Genomic DNA, 17,684 nt, shown 5'->3' with positions numbered 1-17,684 from the left:
AACTCTCTTTGTTATTGGTCTATGGGCGGCAGGTAGCCTCAAGGTTAGTGTTGGGCCAGTAACCGAAATTTCGCTGGTTCGAGTACCGGAGCCGACAAGGAGAAAAGTCTGTGCTGTGCCCTTGATACTTAACTCTAATTGCTTCAGGGGCATTGTATGTGACCCCACTCTCTGTGGGTGTCTCAGGGAGAGTTGGGATATGCAAGAAACACATTCCCATTATACACTTGTGTGTAACAGGACAAATATAAGCACCCCCAAATTATTATTCAATATTGCCTGTCGCCAGGCAGTCCAAAATCCATCCCACCTGAACAGGCAGAAATCACAGCCGGTCTTGTCAAACAGCTCTTACGTTAATACGGCATTATCAGCATTTTCACAATTTCACACTATTATTCCAACCTCATAGTGTGGAAATACAGGTAACTGACAAAATAAATGAACCAGCAACATAAAGTGTCATAATAGGATGTTGGGCACCACGAGGCACCTGAACACCTTCAATGTGCCTCAGCAAGTTGGCCACCACGAGGCACCTGAACACCTTCAATGTGCCTTGGCAATTTGGCGTAGATTCTACAAGTGTCTGGAACTCTATAGGAGGGATGCGACACCATTCTTCCACCAGAAATGACATCATTTGTTGTTTTGTTGATGGTGGTGGAAACCGCTGGTTCAGGCGCCGCTCCAGAACCTCCTATAAGTGTTCAATTGGTTGAGATCTGGTGACTGAGACGGCCAGGGCATATGGTTTACATCGTTTTCATGCTCATCAAACCATTCAGTGACCACTCGTGCCCTGTGGATGGGGGCTCCACTCCCATCAGGATAGATAGAGATGATTCACCATAGGTTGAAGGTGATCACTCAGAATGGCTGTGTATTAATTGACATTTACCTTGCCCTCTAAAGGATCGAGTGGACCTAAACCATGCTAGGAAAATGCACCCCACAGAGCCACCAGAACCTTCATTTACTCAAGGGTTTCCGTTATTTTGGCAGTTACCTGTATATATAAAACACAGGTAAATCATGTTTTTGACAGCACTGGGCCTTTAATACTCTTAATATGCTCTGCCTTTATTGATTTTCATCACATCAACTGATAGGTAAATTAGAACATCAGTGGTCATCAAGGAAATAGGAGGAAAGGAACCAGTTGAAGACTATTTGTTCCAGGATCCCAGTGTAAACCTTGACACCTGACTGCAGAACTCAACTCCCACTGACATCCTCCCCTCCATCTTTCTAATTGGTCTCCTGTTGTCCCCGCGCCAAGGCTTCATTTAGCTTTCATCTGTTTTCCTTCACTTTCAATTTCACTGTCCTCAGAAAGGCAATTCAGCCGGAACGACTGTTGGAGGAGCTGTCATGCACATTGAAGAGGAGAGAATTGTATTTTGTGGCAAAATGGGTTTAGTGGAAAGATCTGATATGATCCCAAAACTCCTTTACATCAACAGACCCTGGCCTGCTACAGTCCTACATAGGAACATGTTATGGACTGATTTGATATTTGATTTGCATGATAAGGAGGCAGCAGATTCTCTCTCTCACACACACAAGCCTCTGTGGTGTCACGTCATCTGCAGTAGCACATTTAACTAGTCTATTTTTGCTATTTGGCTGAATAGGTCTGCTATTTCTGGGCAGTAATGTGGGTTACATCTGCTGCGGAGAAGTGGATTTCAAATGAACCTCTTAATTATCACATGATTAATGAATCTTTACTGACCATCCACCAGATGTTTCTACTTCCTCTCTACCTGAGTTGTTCTTCTGAAAAGGGTTGCTACTAATCAAACGAAGAGAGGGAGAGAGGTCCTTAGCTAGACTCCGGCTGGTAAATGTTCAACAACACGATTCCAGCCAACAGTCACCTCCCTTTGGAGGCAATTAGAGACTGTAGGAAGGGCTGAGGGAAATGTTTCTGCCTGGCTGCTGTGACTCTCAGACAGATTGTAACAGTAATAGGCTGCTTTGCTCTTCAAACTGACGGTGTGTTGAGCTAGATTGGGGAAGTAAGTAAGCGAGGAGTGATTGGAGGGCTTGTGATGTATTCAAGTGTGTGTGTGCCTGTGTGTGTGTGTGCCTGTGTGTGTGTGTGTGTGTGTGCCTGTGTGTGCCTATCTTTGTGTGTCCAGTATCTTATTTGTGTTTGTGTGATGTTAAGTGTAATCCAGTTACCTGTGATCAGTGGCTTTGACGTTGTCGTCGTAATGACTCCTGGTGGTATTTGTATTTATTATGGATCCCCATTAGTTCCTGCTAAGGCAGCAGCTACTCTTCCTGGGGTTTATTATGGATCCCCATTAGTTCCTGCTAAGGCAGCAGCTACTCTTCCTGGGGTTTATTATGGATCCCCATTAGTTCCTGCTAAGGCATCAGCTACTCTTCCTGGGGTTTATTATGGATCCCCATTGGTTCCTGCTAAGGCAGCAGCTACTCTTCCTGGGGTTTATTATGGATCCCCATTAGTTCCTGCTAAGGCAGTAGCTACTCTTCCTGGGGTTTATTATGGATCCCCATTAGTTCCTGCTAAGGCAGCAGATACTCTTCCTGGGGTTTATTATGGATCCCCATTAGTTCCTGCTAAGGCAGCAGATACTCTTCCTGGGGTTTATTATGGATCACCATTAGTTCCTGCTAAGGCAGCAGCTACTCTTCCTGGGGTTTATTATGGATCCCCATTAGTTCCTGCTAAGGCAGCAGCTACTCTTCCCGGGGTTTATTATGGATCCCCATTAGTTCCTGCTAAGGGAGCAGCTACTCTTCCTGGGGTTTATTATGGATCCCCATTAGTTCCTGCTAAGGCAGCAGCTACTCTTCCTGGGGTTTATTATGGATCCCCATTAGTTCCTGCTAAGGCAGCAGCTACTCTTCCTGGGGTTTATTATTGATCCCCATTAGTTCCTGCTAAGGCAGCAGCTACTCTTCCTGGGGTTTATTATGGATCCCCATTAGTTCCTGCTAAGGCAGCAGATACTCTTCCTGGGGTTTATTATGGATCCCCATTAGTTCCTGCTAAGGCAGCAGATACTCTTCCTGGGGTTTATTATGAATCCCCATTAGTTCCTGCTAAGGCAGCAGCTACTCTTCCTGGGGTTTATTATGGGTCCCCATTAGTTCCTGCTAAGGCAGCAGCTACTCTTCCTGGGGTCCAGCAAAATTAAGGCAGTTATACAATTTTAAAAACATTACAATTCATTCATAGCAGATTTCACAACACACTAAGTGTGTGCCCTCAGGCCCCTACTCCACTGCCACATATCTACAACACAAAATCCATGTGTACGTGTGCGTATGTTATCGTGTCTGTATGCATGTGTCTGTGCCCATGTTTGTGTTGCTTCACAGTCCCCATTAGGTGTATTTTGACCTGTTTTTAAATCTGATTCTACTGCTGCATTAGTTACCTGATGTGGAAAAGAGTTCCATGTCGTCATGGCTCCATGTAATACTGTGCACCTCCCATAGTCTGTTCTGGACTTGGGGACTGTAAAGAGACCTGTGGTGTCATGTCTTGTGCATAGATGTCTGAGCTGTGTGCTAGTCGTTTGAACAGACAGCTCTGTGTTTTCAACAGGTCAATACATCTAACAAAGTAGTGATAACGTCTGTCCTCCACTTTGGGCCAGGAGAGATTGACATGCATATTATTAATGTTTGCTGTCTGTGTACATCCAAGGGCCAGCCGTGCTGCCCTGTTCTGAGCCAATTGTCATTTCCTAAGTCCCTCTTTGTGGCACCTGACCACACGACTGAACAGTAGTCCAGGTCGACCAAACTAGGGCCTGTAGGACCTGCCTGGTTGATAGTGTTGTTAAGAAAGTAGAGCAGCGCTTTATTATGGCCAGACTTCTCCCCATCTTAGCTACTGTTGTATCAACATGTTTTGACCATGACAGTTTACAATCCAGAGTTACTCCAAGCAGTTTAGTCACCTCAACTTGCTCAATTTCCACATGATTTATTACAAGATTTAGTTGAGGTTTAGAGTTTAGTGAATGATTTGTCCCGAATACAATGCTTTTAGTTTTTGAAATGTAAAGGACTAACTCATTCCTGTGGTGTCCTCGGTACAGGATCCACCCCATCTTCATCCCCATCGTGCCACTCCTCATCAGGAACCACTGAGGAGATAGAGTTACGCAATTCAAACTCCGAGACAATAAAAACAACATACTGTAGAGTAAAGTACTGCACATGACTTGAATCACGACCGCTCTGAGATCGTTAGAGCAACACAGATTACGGGAATACTGACTTGTCTTGGAAGGCAGTTGAGAGATGGGCATGGCAGAATGGGAGGAAGATTTCATAACCCAGATATGTCAAATGCATCCTTCTCTCATCCGTTTAGCCGTAGCCAGCCATCCGTGGTCCAGTAGTCGGGCCTGTTTAGTCTAATCACATTGACTTCTTCCTCTCTGTGTGTGTGTGTGGATATACATCCTGGCCTGACATCAATGTCTCTGCCACATCATCCATCTTACAGATGTAACAAGGGAAAAACAACGGCAAACAATTTCCATTTATCTCAAGTCAAAGCACTGAACAGACTGAACAGACTGCCTTATTCTAAAGCCATCTCTCTCATCTCTCTTCTCTCTTCTCACCTCTTGATGGATCTTAAGCACTGATCTAGTATCAGCGTACCACAACCCAAACTCTTAATTCTTAATCTATTCTTAATCTATAAACCTTTTGGGCTAAATTCCCTGACAGACTGGGGTCTAAAGCAGGGCCCACCCATTCCCTGACAGACTGGGGTCTAAAGCAGGGCCCACCCATTCTCTGACAGACTGGGGTCTATAGCAGAGCTCACCCATTCCCTGACAGACTGGGTTCTAAAGCAGAGCCCACCCATTCCCTGACAGACAGGGGTCTATAGCAGAGCCCACCCATTCCCTGACAGACAGGTCTAAAGCAGGGCCCACCCATTCCCTGACAGACAGGGGTCTAAAGCAGAGCCCACCCATTCCCTGACAGACAGGGGTCTAAAGCAGAGCCCACCCATTCCCTGACAGACTGGGTTCTAAAGCAGAGCCCACCCATTCCCTGACAGACTGGGTTCTAAAGCAGAGCCCACCCATTCCCTGACAGACTGGGGTCTAAAGCAGGGCCCACCCATTCCCTGACAGAAAGGGTTCTAAAGCAGAGCCCACCCATTCCCTGACAGACTGGGTTCTAAAGCAGAGCCCACCCATTCCCTGACAGACTGGGGTCCAAAGCAGGGCCCACCCATTCCCTGACAGAAAGGGTTCTAAAGCAGAGCCCACCCATTCCCTGACAGACTGGGTTCTAAAGCAGAGCCCACCCATTCCCTGACAGACTGGGTTCTAAAAGCAGGGCCCACCCATTCCCTGACAGACAGGGTTCTAAAGCAGGGTCCACCCATTCCCTGACAGACAGGGTTCTAAAGCAGAGCCCACCCATCACTGCATCCCTCTGTTGACCTCTGCACAGCTAGATCCATACCTTGGCCAAATGAGAGGCTGAATTATGAGCCGTGCAGATGTGGTAACACACACTCTGGTATACACAGAGACACAGATGGCATCAATACACACACACACTGGCATACACAGAGACACAGATGGCATCAATACACACACACACTGGCATACACAGAGACACAGATGGCATCAATACACACACACACTGGCATACACAGAGACACAGATGGCATCAATACATACACATACTGGCATACACAGAGACAGATGGCATCAATACACACACACACTGGCATACACAGAGACACAGTTGGCATCAATACACACACACACACACACGGGCATACACAGAGACACAAATGGCATCAATACACACACACACACTAGCATACACAGAGACAGATGGCATCAATACACACACACACTGGCATACACAGAGACACAGTTGGCATCAATACACACACACACACACACACACACACACACACACACACACACACACACACGGGCATACACAGAGACACAAATGGCATCAATACACACACACACTAGCATACACAGAGACAGATGGCATCAATACACACACACACTGGCATACACAGAGACACAGTTGGCATCAATACACACACACACGGACATACACAGAGACACAAATGGCATCAATACACACACACACACTAGCATACACAGAGACACACATGGCATCAATACACACACGCACACACACACACTAGCATACACAGAGACACACATGGTGTCAATACACACACACACACACTGGCATACACAAAGACACACATGGCATCAATACACACACACACCGGCATACACAGAGACACAGATGGCATCAATACACACATACTGGCAGACACAGATGGCATCAATACACACACACACACTGGCATACACAGAGACACAGATGGCATCAATACACACACACACTGGCATACACAGAGACACAGATGGCATCAATACACACACACACTGGCATAAACAGAGACACAGATGGCATCAATACACACACACACTGGCATACACAGAGACAGATGGCATCAATACCCACACACACTGGCATAAACAGAGACACAGATGGCATCAATACACACACACACTGGCATACACAGAGACAGATGGCATCAATACACACACACACTGGCATACACAGAGACACACATGGCATCAATACACACACCAACTGGGTAGTGGGCTCTTGGTTCAGAAGCCGACAGGTCTTATCCCTGTCAGGAGAGTATTATCTACAACCCTCAGCAGGCTCAGTTAACTCTATTCAACCCTACACTACTGTCTCACTATATACAACCTCAGTTAACTCTATTCAACCCTACACTACTGTCTCACTATAGCTGATACAACCTCAGTTAACTCTATTCAACCCTACACTACTGTCTCACTATATACAACCCTACACTACTCTCTCACTATAGTTGATACAACCTGAGTTAACTCTATTCAACTACACTACACAACTACACTACTGAGTAACGAGCTCTGCACAAAGTGAGAGGGGGACAGTTAACGAGGGGCTGGTACTCCCACTACACACAAGTACACATACACATCCTTTACAATTGGCAGAGTTCTCTGCTTATTCCCAAACCCCCAAGGGTGCGAACAAGGGAATGCATGCACACACACACACCCCTCTCTCTCTCTCTCTCTCTCTCTCTCTCTGCACCAAACACAGTGTGGAGCAGGGCTATTAGAACTGTACTCACACTGCTGATACCATTTTGCCTGGTCATCACAATGTTACATAAACCACTATATTAGCACCTCACATGGAAGATCCTGGTGATCAGCTAATGTTAGGGATAATGAGAGAGGGGGGGGGGGTGTTGAGGGCTGTTATCTTCTTATCCTGATGAATATATATCACACTGTGCCTACGTTCTTATAATCATAGCTTATTGTATCCATATCATTTTCTGCTTAGTTATTACCTTTACCTGAACTGATCTGTTAAGACATTGATTGTCTCTAGGTTCTGATGTCCATCTGTATGTTAGCAGTGCTAAGGTTTATCCCTCTCTCCACTCTTAGAGGAGATTCCTAATGTGTGTGTGTGTATAATGGGTGGCAGGATTACTTATAGATCTTGTTTGTGTACCCTCTTGACTTGGTTTTCTCTCTCTCTGTGTGTGTGGTGTGTGTGTGTGTGTGTCCAAGTGCATATTTTTAGGTGCGATTTGCCACAGCTCCAGTATTAAAAGGATCTGGCTCAGTTCCTCTGCTTTGCATGGTTGGACACACAACCACACACACACACACACACACACAGAGAGAGAGAAAGAGACAGGCTGTGAGAAACCCTAGAGACTTCCACAGAGGAATGTTTCATCAGATCTCTGACACCATGCCCAGACCAGACTCGCGCGTCCGCCAACGTTCATAAATAGATTTGGTCCCCCTACACCAAACGAGATCACGACATGCAGGTTGAAATATCAAAATATATTAATTTGGGGACAGGTCGAAAAGCATTAAACATTTATGTCAATTTAGCTAGCTTGCGGTTGCTAGCTAATTTGTCCTATTTTGCTAGATTGCTGTTGCTAGCTAATTTGTCCTATTTTGCTAGATTGCTGTTGCTAGCTAATTTGTCCTATTTTGCTAGATTGCTGTTGCTAGCTAATTTGTCCTGGGATATAAACGTTGAGTTGTTATTTTACCTGAAATGCACAAGGTCCTCTACTCTGACAATTAATCCACACATAAACAATCAACCTAATTGTTTCTAGTCATCTCTCCTCCTTCCAGGATTTTTCTTCTTTGGACTTTATGTGGTGATTGGCATCTAACTTTCATAGAATTATCACGACTGACCGACCGACCTCAGTTCATCTCAATCACCCACGTGGGTTTAACCAATGAGGAGATGGCATGTGGGTATCTGCTTCTATAAACTAATGAGGAGATTTAGTGTAGGGTTGAATAGAGTTAACTGAGGTTGTATCAGCTATAGTGAGACAGTAGTGTAGGGTTGAATAGAGTTAACTGAGGTTGTATATAGTTCAGCGTCACAAATAGAACTGACTTCTATTTTAGAGCTTGGCAACGCAGATGCGAGTGAGCGAGCAGTGTGGGTGCAATGATTGAATAACATGTACAGTGGGGCAAAAAAGTATTTAGTCAGCCACCAATTGTACAAGTTCTCCCACTTAAAAAGATGAGAGAGGCCTGTAATTTTCATCATAGGTACACTTCAACTATGACAGACAAAAGTAGGAAAATAAATCCAGAATATTACATAGTATGATTTTTAATGAATTTATTTGCAAATTATGATGGAAAATTAGTATTTGTTCAATAACAAAAGTTTATCTCAATACTTTGTTATATACCCTTTGTTGGCAATGACAGAGGTCAAACGTTTTCTGTAAGTCTTCACAAGGTTTTCACACACTGTTGCTGGTATTTTGGCCCATTCCTCCATGCAGATCTCCTCTAGAGCAGTGATGTTTTGGGGCTGTTGCTGGGCAACACGGACTTTCAACTCCCTCCAAAGATTTTCTATGGGGTTGAGATCTGGAGACTGGCTATGCCACTCCAGGACCTTGAAATGCTTCTTACGAAGCCACTCCTTCGTTGCCCGGGCGGTGTGTTTGGGATCATTGTCATGCTGAAAGACCCAGCCACATTTCATCTTCAATGCCCTTGCTGATGATAGGCTTTGTTACTTTGGTCCCAGCTCTCTGCAGGTCATTCACTAGGCCCCCCCGTGTGGTTCTGGGATTTTTGCTCACCGTTCTTGTGATCATTTTGACCCCACGGGGTGAGATCTTGTGTGGAGCCCCAGATCGAGGGAGATTATCAGTGGTCTTGTATGACTTCCATTTCCTAATAATTGCTCCCACAGTTGATTTCTTCAAACCAAGCTGCTTACCTATTGCAGATTCAGTCTTCCCAGCCTGGTGCAGGTCTACAATTTTGTTTCTGGTGTCCTTTGACAGCTCTTTGGTCTTGGCCATAGTGGAGTTTGGAGTGTGACTGTTTGAGGTTGTGGACAGGTGTCTGTTATACTAATAAGTTCAAACAGGTGCCATTAATACAGGTAACGAGTGGAGGACAGAGGAGCCTCTTAAAGAAGAAGTTACAGGTCTGTGAGAGCCAGAAATCTTGCTTGTTTGTAGGTGACCAAATACTTATTTTCCACCATAATTTGCAAATAAATTCATTAAAAATCCTATAATGTGATTTTCTGGATTTTTTTTCTCATTTTGTCAGTCATAGTTGAAGTGTACCTATGATGAAAATTACAGGCCTCTCTCATCTTTTTAAGTGGGAGAACTTGCACAATTGTTGGTGACTAAATACTTTTTTGCCCCACTGTATGTGTACATTTATTTTGCAACGCTCGCGCACGCGACACGGGCCGTGTGGTCAGCATGTGAGACTTCACCCTCCAAGGTGCATGATGTCTGGCAGACCAATTGAGCCTTTGCTAAGCCCCGCCCCAACATTTTTGGCAACCAATCGCAGCACTCCAATGGATAGCAACTGTCGTTGAGTCCGACGCCTTGAACAAGCTCACGTTTAAATCTCATGAAAGCGAGTGAGGCCTGTGGCAAAAAGTGACCGTTTTCTTCTAAAAAGGTTAACCCTAAACCTAACTAACTGAACAGTGGACCAGGAGTATCCTACTTGCAACTGTTATTCCTGAAATGCAGAGCCAGTTGATGGAGTATTTTTCAATTCCAAAATTATACTTTTGTTATATTGTTTGCTAGCTCAGCTGATTAGTTAGCTCTGTCTGATTGGCCACTAAATAATGATATTGCTAGCTAGCCACTTAATATAACTTGTTTTCTAGCTAAGTTAGCAATGCTATGAATACAGCTTTCATCTGCTGCCGACATCAGGATACTAAAGCACTATACTAGAGCAATATACTAGAGCACTATACTAGAGCACTATACTAGAGCACTATACTAGAGCACTATACTAGAGCACTATACTAGAGCACTATACTAGAGCACTATACTAGAGCACTATACTAGAGCACTAGTTAGCTCCAAAAGAGGTTATAGCTTTGATTGCATGCTGACAGTGAATTCAGAACCATTCAGTGACTAGCTACACGACAAACGTCATTTTACCAGGTTCCTGTGAAGCACTTGTAATTAAAGTCCACCACAACATACTGTACCCAAGAGCTTCCTGATGGGGAAGTCTGTGTTTCATTTCACTGTGTATTAGAAACACAGCGTGAGATCATTGTGATGGGATTTCGCCAGTGGTTGATCAGGCAGTATAATTATGCTCTCACTTCTGCCAGCATACACTATTTAATCTCCATCACTGTCATACACACACACACACACACACGCACATATAGGAGGGATAGGAGGGTGAAGAGAGACAGACAGTCATATTAGGTTTCATTAAAACTGGATATAGCAACAATACCTCATCCTCCAATTTCCTGCCCTTCCCACTCTTGCTCAATGCAATCAGAATATTGCATCACTGTGCACATGCTTATTGGGTTAGTTTTGTAGACTTCATACTAATGGGGTTATGTTGCATTCTCTAAATGTATATTTCAATGAGTATTATTAGTAAGCTCTTGAGCGATGAAATGTGTGTATGTTTGCCTGATCAACAGTCTACTCCCTCAATTTACATTTTGGACCAAACAAACACATGAGCCTCGTGATGCACAGGATGGCAACGGCTAATCAGGGTTACCGTGGTAACACAGTGGTGGCATGTTAGCCGACGATGTCGGGTCTAACGCTGGGTTCAAGTCATTTTCCCCGAGCTGCCGTGCTTCAATGTAGAAACACAAACAGGCTAAACCACGCAGTTTATTAAAACATGTGGGTTGAATCACCTCGGGGTTGCTTTGTTCGTGGTCTATTTGTGATTGAAGAGATTAACCATACTGTACTGCATTTCTGACCCCGGCTGACCTCCACGGTCTGAATCTAAATGAAATCAGCCACTGTTCAAATCACATGGTTGATGTGAAAATAGATCTAGCTATATATATATATGTGTGTAAAACCACTAATCAATCCAACCATTGAAATTACATTGGTTCAAGGCCTCCCGAATGGCGCAGTGGTCTAAGGCACTGCATCGCAGTGATTCTGGGTTCAAGTCCAGAATCTGTGGCAGCTGGCCGCGACCGGGAGACCCATGGAGCGGTGCACAATTGACCCAGTGTCGTCTGGGTTAGGGGAGGGTTTGGCCCGCAGGGATGTCCCTGTCCCATCGCACACCAGCAACCCCTGTGGTGGGCCGGGTGCAGTGCATGCTGAGACGGTCGCCAGGTGTACAGTGTTTCCTCCGACACATTGGTGCGGCTGGCTTCCGGGTTAATTGGGCAATGTGTCAAGAAGCAGTGCGGCTTGGTTGGGTTGTGTTTCGGAGGAACGAATGGTTCTCGACCTTCGCAGTGATGAAACCAGACTGTAACTACCCAATTGGGATACCAGGAAATTGGGGAGAAAAAGGGCAAAAAAATAAAATAAATGATACATTGGTTCTGCTATAAGTCCTACGGCTGTCCTACGGCTGTGTTGTATGGTATCTACAGTGCCACTGTATCATATGCAGGTAGTTATGGAGTGTGTATGGTTTAGGCCATTAGTGTTGATGGTAATGTAGGGACAGGTAAAGGTAAAGGGGTAATCTGTTTGGGGGGGAAATGAGTGGAGATGGGGATCTAAAGCATTGCCGCGATGGGTTTAAAGAGACTAATTTATCATCCCCCACACCTCCTCAGCCACAACCCCCCCTTCTCCTCCTTTACTCAAGCCTTTCTTTACCCCCTCCTCCACTTCCCTCTTATCTCATTGACCTTGCTTTGCTCTCTGCAGCTGGAGTGTGTCTTTGAAAGGGATGAGATTGGCATAGTGTTACCGTACACACACACACACACACACACACACACACACACACACACACACACACACACGTCAAGGGCGAAGGTGACAACAAGCGTATTCTGAATCATTGGAAGCTCATTGGTTTTGGTTATGATTTGCACGTCTCCAACATTGAAAAGCTGTGCCTTACTTACACCTCTCTGAAACAGAAGGCTTTGACGGGTGGACATTCTCCTTCATACCCGAGGGATAGGCGATAATGTATTATAGTACCGAGTGTCCTGCACTCTTTTCACATTTGAATCTCCGCTGGGGGTGATTGGCGACGTAGGAGGTTCACTTGTTTTGTCGCTGCAGGATTCTGCACAAGACAAATGCATAGATTGTATCTGCACTGGAACAGAAGGAAACAGCAGAGTTCTCTCCCTCCTCAGTTTTCATCCCTGCTTTGATAATCACCAGCTTCATCCTGACAGAGACATTTTAGCCCTCCACAACCACCCTTGCAGGAGGAGGGAAGGAGGGTGGATGGATGGCTGGAGGGAGGGTAGACAGGGAGAAGGGGAGCCTAAATGACGAGGCGCATGTTCAGCATCCATGAACAGGGGATGTGGAGGAGAAAGGAGCGGATGGTCCCATAGGATTGGGGTTTGCTGTTGGAATACTGATACAGACCACAGAGTATTCCCTCCTACACTCTTAGAACAAAAGAGGTGCTATTTAAAACCTTTTTCGGCTGTCCCAATAGGATAACCCTTTGAGGAACCATTTTTGGATCCAGGTAGAACCCTTTTGGGTTCTATTTAGAACCCTTTCCACTGAGGGTTCTACCTGAAACCAAAAATGGTTTCTCTTATGGGGACAGCCGAATAACCTTTTTGTACTTGCCATCCAACCGGTTGACTTTATCTGCACACTGTCTGTCACACCGTGCAGAAACCAGGCCGGAGCCGGAGCACAACACAGTCATAATACAACACAACACAGTCATAATACAACACAACACAGTCATAATAGTAACTAAACAGCAGCCCTGGAAACAACACAGTCATAATAGTAACTAAACAGCAGCCCTGGACACCACACAGTCATAATAGTAACTAAACAGCAGCCCTGGACACCACACAGTCATAATAGTAACTAAACAGCAGCCCTGGACACCACACAGTCATAATAGTAACTAAACAGCAGCCCTGGACACCACACAGTCATAATAGTAACTAAACAGCAGCCCTGGACACCACACAGTCATAATAGTAACTAAACAGCAGCCCTGGACACCACACAGTCATAATAGTAACTAAACAGCAGCCCTGGACACCACACAGTCATAATAGTAACTAAACAGCAGCCCTGGACACCACACAGTCATAATACAACACAACACACTATATTTCACATAGGGGACACCTAGATATAACAAAACAATGCATCAGTGTACTGATTCAAAATTAGAACACATACAAATACTTACCAGATCCAAATATTACACATGACCAAGAATATCCTAAAACACTGCGTACTACCACAGCTATCCCTAGAAATAACGAACAAAACGAAAGCTGCCAATGGGATTCTCCTCCAAAGTTGTGCTCATGCCCAGACACAACACAGTGTGCTGTGTTGCAGTAAACACAACCAAATAAACTATTCTTCTCACTATCGCTCATCCGTATATTCATCAAAGATAATCAGTCCCTCAGGATTGTTGCTGATATTTGCAGGCTAAGGTGCTTGATTTAGCTGCAGCAATTCTGACATTCTTCACATTCTGTCTAATTTATTGTGAAACAGAGCTGAGGAGGGAAAATGTTTGTTGACGTGTCGGTTGATTGAACCATATTATGCAGTAAATGTACGGTGGTGATTGGTTGAAATTGTGTGCCTTCTTTTTGTACTGCGGCGATGGGTCAGTGTTATGCGATAATATTGTGGTTATTCGACTGTTTTATGCAAAAATAGTGCAGTGATTGGTAAAATATGGTCAAATGTCCCTGGGAACTGTTGAATTTTCCAAAACATTTGCGATCTGGGAATCCTGTAGGGACTGACTGATGGCATGTCAAGTGGCAACATTAAAAGGCGGTACGGGGTTTATGCACCAACGATATGCTTATGCTCTCTATCATACGTAGTTGGCTTTTAGTAATGGTGTGCTGAAAGTGGCAGAAATGTGTAATAATGATGATAATTGCATACATTCCAGTGCATAGATACAGTGCCTTGCGAAAGTACTGTATTTTTTTGTGAAGAATCAACAACAAGTGAACTTAAGGGGGCTGAATAATTTTGCACGGCCAATTTTTCAGTTTTTGATTTGTTAAAAAAGTTTGAAATATCCAATAAATGTCGTTCCACTTCATGATTGTGTCCCACTTGTTGTTGATTCTTCACAAAAAAATACAGTTTTATATCTTTATGTTTGAAGCCTGAAATGTGGCAAAAGGTCGCAAAGTTCAAGGGGGCCGAATACTTTCGCAAGGCACTGTATATGCAATAGTAGGCCCCTGTACCATTCTCCTGTGACACGGCCTTCTGGTTGGCCATAATCGTCTCATCATTGTATCACCTGACCTTTGACCCCCCTTTGATTGATGCGCCTATATAGGGGGGGAGGGGCGTCCTGAGGTTTATTATGAATACAGACTCCAGACAGAGCCAGCGTCGCTACAGTGGCGGTGGGGGTTGGCGCCGGGCTACGGGTACTCCCTTAATGTCATGTGAAAGTGATACTAACTACCCCCCCCCCCACACACACACACACACTACAGTACCTCTCTCTCCTCCCCCACCCCTTCAGGCACAGTGGAGCGTTCCAATATCATCTGTTTATAAAAAATAAAACAACCACTTTTAGGGTCTGTTCTAAAGAGGTGGAATTGCGTCTTTCCTTCCTTCCGATCCTCCTTCCTTGGAGTGATCGTGTATGATAGGGACATGATAGGGGACAGTGTGGTTTCCACTACTTTGCGTTCACCAAGTGATTATCTCAAGGAAGGAGAATAATAAAGATGCAATAGAGATGTAAGTATTTGAACTGGCACTTGGGCTATATTAGCTAGAGAGAGGTTTGTGGCGACTCATGGCTGTCATTTCAGAGATGCCATTTCAGAGATCATTCACTTTCTTCAGCCTTTTTCTTGAACAGACTGAAGACCCCCATTTGGTTTGAATGATTGATCACATCCATTGATTGTCATTTAGCCTGCCCATCACTAATACTAAATCAATATGTCTGTTGATGTGTTGGAGACTTACCTCCGGGTGTTGGTGAGTTAACCCTTAGTGTTCTATCGTCTGTCCTGGTGGTGGTGTTTGCTCCCAGTCGTTCCTCCACTGGCCCTGCTTTGGCCTCGGAAACACCCAGGTCTGGTGAACTCTGACTGGGCTGGGTTTCTGTGACCGGGGCCTCTTTAGTTCCAATGTCGGTGCTTACGGTCGAGGCCAGACGTCTTGTGGTGACCCTGGTTTGTGGAGACGTGGGTGGGGTGCCAGAGTCAAAGGGTTGTCTGGTCAGTGTGGTCTCTACCTGTGTTAGGTTGACGGTGATCCTTGGTGGAGTTGTGACTAGGGTTGTGGGGACTGTGGTTTGTGGGGACGTTAGGTGTGGGACAGAGGCTGTGAGAGGGTCACCCTGGGGAACTAGTTCATCTTGGATCTTCGTTTCCTTGGGGAAAGATTTAGTGGTGACACTCCAACTGTGCTTTGGCGTTTGGGACGTTTCTGTTGACAGGTATGCGTGTGTTATTGTCTGTGGCATTATGTTTGAGCTGGTGAGACTATCGGAGGATATATCAACCCCCTGTGACATAGATATAGAGGATATGGAATCTAAGACAGCGGTTATAGAATCTAAGATCTCTTGGATGTTTGGTTGTGTGTTCTTGTTAGGAGTGACTGTCTGTGGGTTTGTTACTGTTCTTATCTCAGTGGAGCTCGGGTGACCTTCAGTCCAAGAGGTGATGGTGGAGGACTGAGGGCTTTTATTAATACTCTCCTCCACAGACCCTGAATGTCCCGGTGAAATCTCAGGCTCCGTTCGTCCCTCTGTTGGTCCCTCTGTTGGTCCCTCTGTTGGTCCCTCTGTTGGTCCCTCTGTTGGTCCCTCTGTTGGTCCCTCTGTTGGTCCCTCTGTCGGTCTCTCTATCAGTCCCTTTGACAGTTCCTTTGTTGGTCCCTTTGATGGTGTGGTCCTTTGGGGCCCTGCATTCTTAGTCTGTGACTTCCCTCCAAACGGGTTGAGCGAAGAAAACGGAAACGACGGCGCTGCCGGGAGTGATGGGATCCTGGGCCAATAGGACCATCCCTTACTGGCAGGCGGTCCTGTCGGCTTCATAAGATCCGCCTCTTCATCCGCAAACACTGTCGTGTGGAGAAGAATGGCGAGGAGAGAGCACCATAAGCACAAAGCCATCATCCGGTGAAGGTGATGCATGTTGCCGACAGTGAAGCGGAGTGGCTAGTTAGGCACCGGTCACATACTGTCCTCCATTCCCCGGGCCCCCTAGGGCACGTTGGCTCGCTCTCCTGTGAAGTGACCTAAAACACAGATGCACACAGGACATTGAGTGACATACTTTCACTTTGTCACAGTACAGTTAGTTTGACTTGATACATGGATATGTGTTGTTGAGCTGAAATGTGTCTGCTGGTTTGTTTTTACTGGAGAGGGGGGGGGGGGGGTCCGTCCTCTGTATAGAAATGGAAGGGGAACTCTTTTCTTGGAGGGTAGGAACGGGTGGTTCAAAGTCTCTGTCCAGTTGCCTCAGTGAAGAGATTGGAGCCCTGATGGAATTTTCCATTGAGAACAACCTAGTTGTGTTTGAACCCACCTCCCTCCAACTCTCTTTCATTCCCTGTTTGATTTGTTCTTTAAAACGGGGAGAAACCCTCTGGTTAAGTGAGAGTTTTCCTGTAGTGAGAGAATAACATCAGTATTCAAGACAATCAGCCATTTACTCTCCTGCTCTTCATCAAGCTCTTTCCTTCTTTCCCTGCAAATATATTCCTCTGCTTTTCATCTCTCACCCCCTTTTCAGTACCTCCCCCTGTATCTCCTTCACTCCTTTACACCTCTCCATTTATTTCCCCATACCTCTATCTCCTTCACTCCTTTACACCTCTCCATTTATTTCCCCATACCTCTATCTCTGTTACTCTGTCCTATGCTACATCTCTCTGTCTCTCTCTGCTACTCTGTCCTATGCTACATCTCTCTCTCTCTCTGCTACTCTGTCCTATGCTACATCTCTCTCTCTCTGTTACTCTGTCCTATGCTACATCTCTCTCTCTCTGCTACTCTGTCCTATACTACATCTCTCTATCTCTCTGTTACTCTGTCCTATGCTACATCTCTCTCTCTCTCTCT

At 45.3% G+C, this 17,684-nt stretch overlaps 2 protein-coding genes across 3 annotated transcripts in view; one reads left to right on the top strand and one right to left on the bottom strand.

Moving 5' to 3' along the window:
- Nucleotides 1–17,684, top strand: part of LOC109882103 (uncharacterized) — a 41,095-nt gene that overhangs the window by 967 nt on the left and 22,444 nt on the right. The gene's annotated exons all lie outside the window — the stretch shown is intronic.
- prrt4b (proline rich transmembrane protein 4b) overlaps nucleotides 1–17,684 on the bottom strand; it is a 31,677-nt gene that overhangs the window by 7,069 nt on the left and 6,924 nt on the right. The window contains exon 2 of the mRNA XM_020474191.2: nucleotides 15,575–16,855. Within this exon, the coding sequence (XP_020329780.2) occupies nucleotides 15,575–16,751 (1,177 nt within the window). The 5' untranslated portion in view covers nucleotides 16,752–16,855. The remainder of the gene's footprint in view (nucleotides 1–15,574; nucleotides 16,856–17,684) is intronic.

The sequence above is a fragment of the Oncorhynchus kisutch genome, linkage group LG9 (assembly GCF_002021735.2).
Source record: "Oncorhynchus kisutch isolate 150728-3 linkage group LG9, Okis_V2, whole genome shotgun sequence".
NCBI classification, from domain to species: domain Eukaryota; kingdom Metazoa; phylum Chordata; class Actinopteri; order Salmoniformes; family Salmonidae; genus Oncorhynchus; species Oncorhynchus kisutch.
The sequence above is the reverse complement of the archived record's forward strand: the minus strand, read 5'-3'. Positions and strand labels throughout refer to the sequence as shown.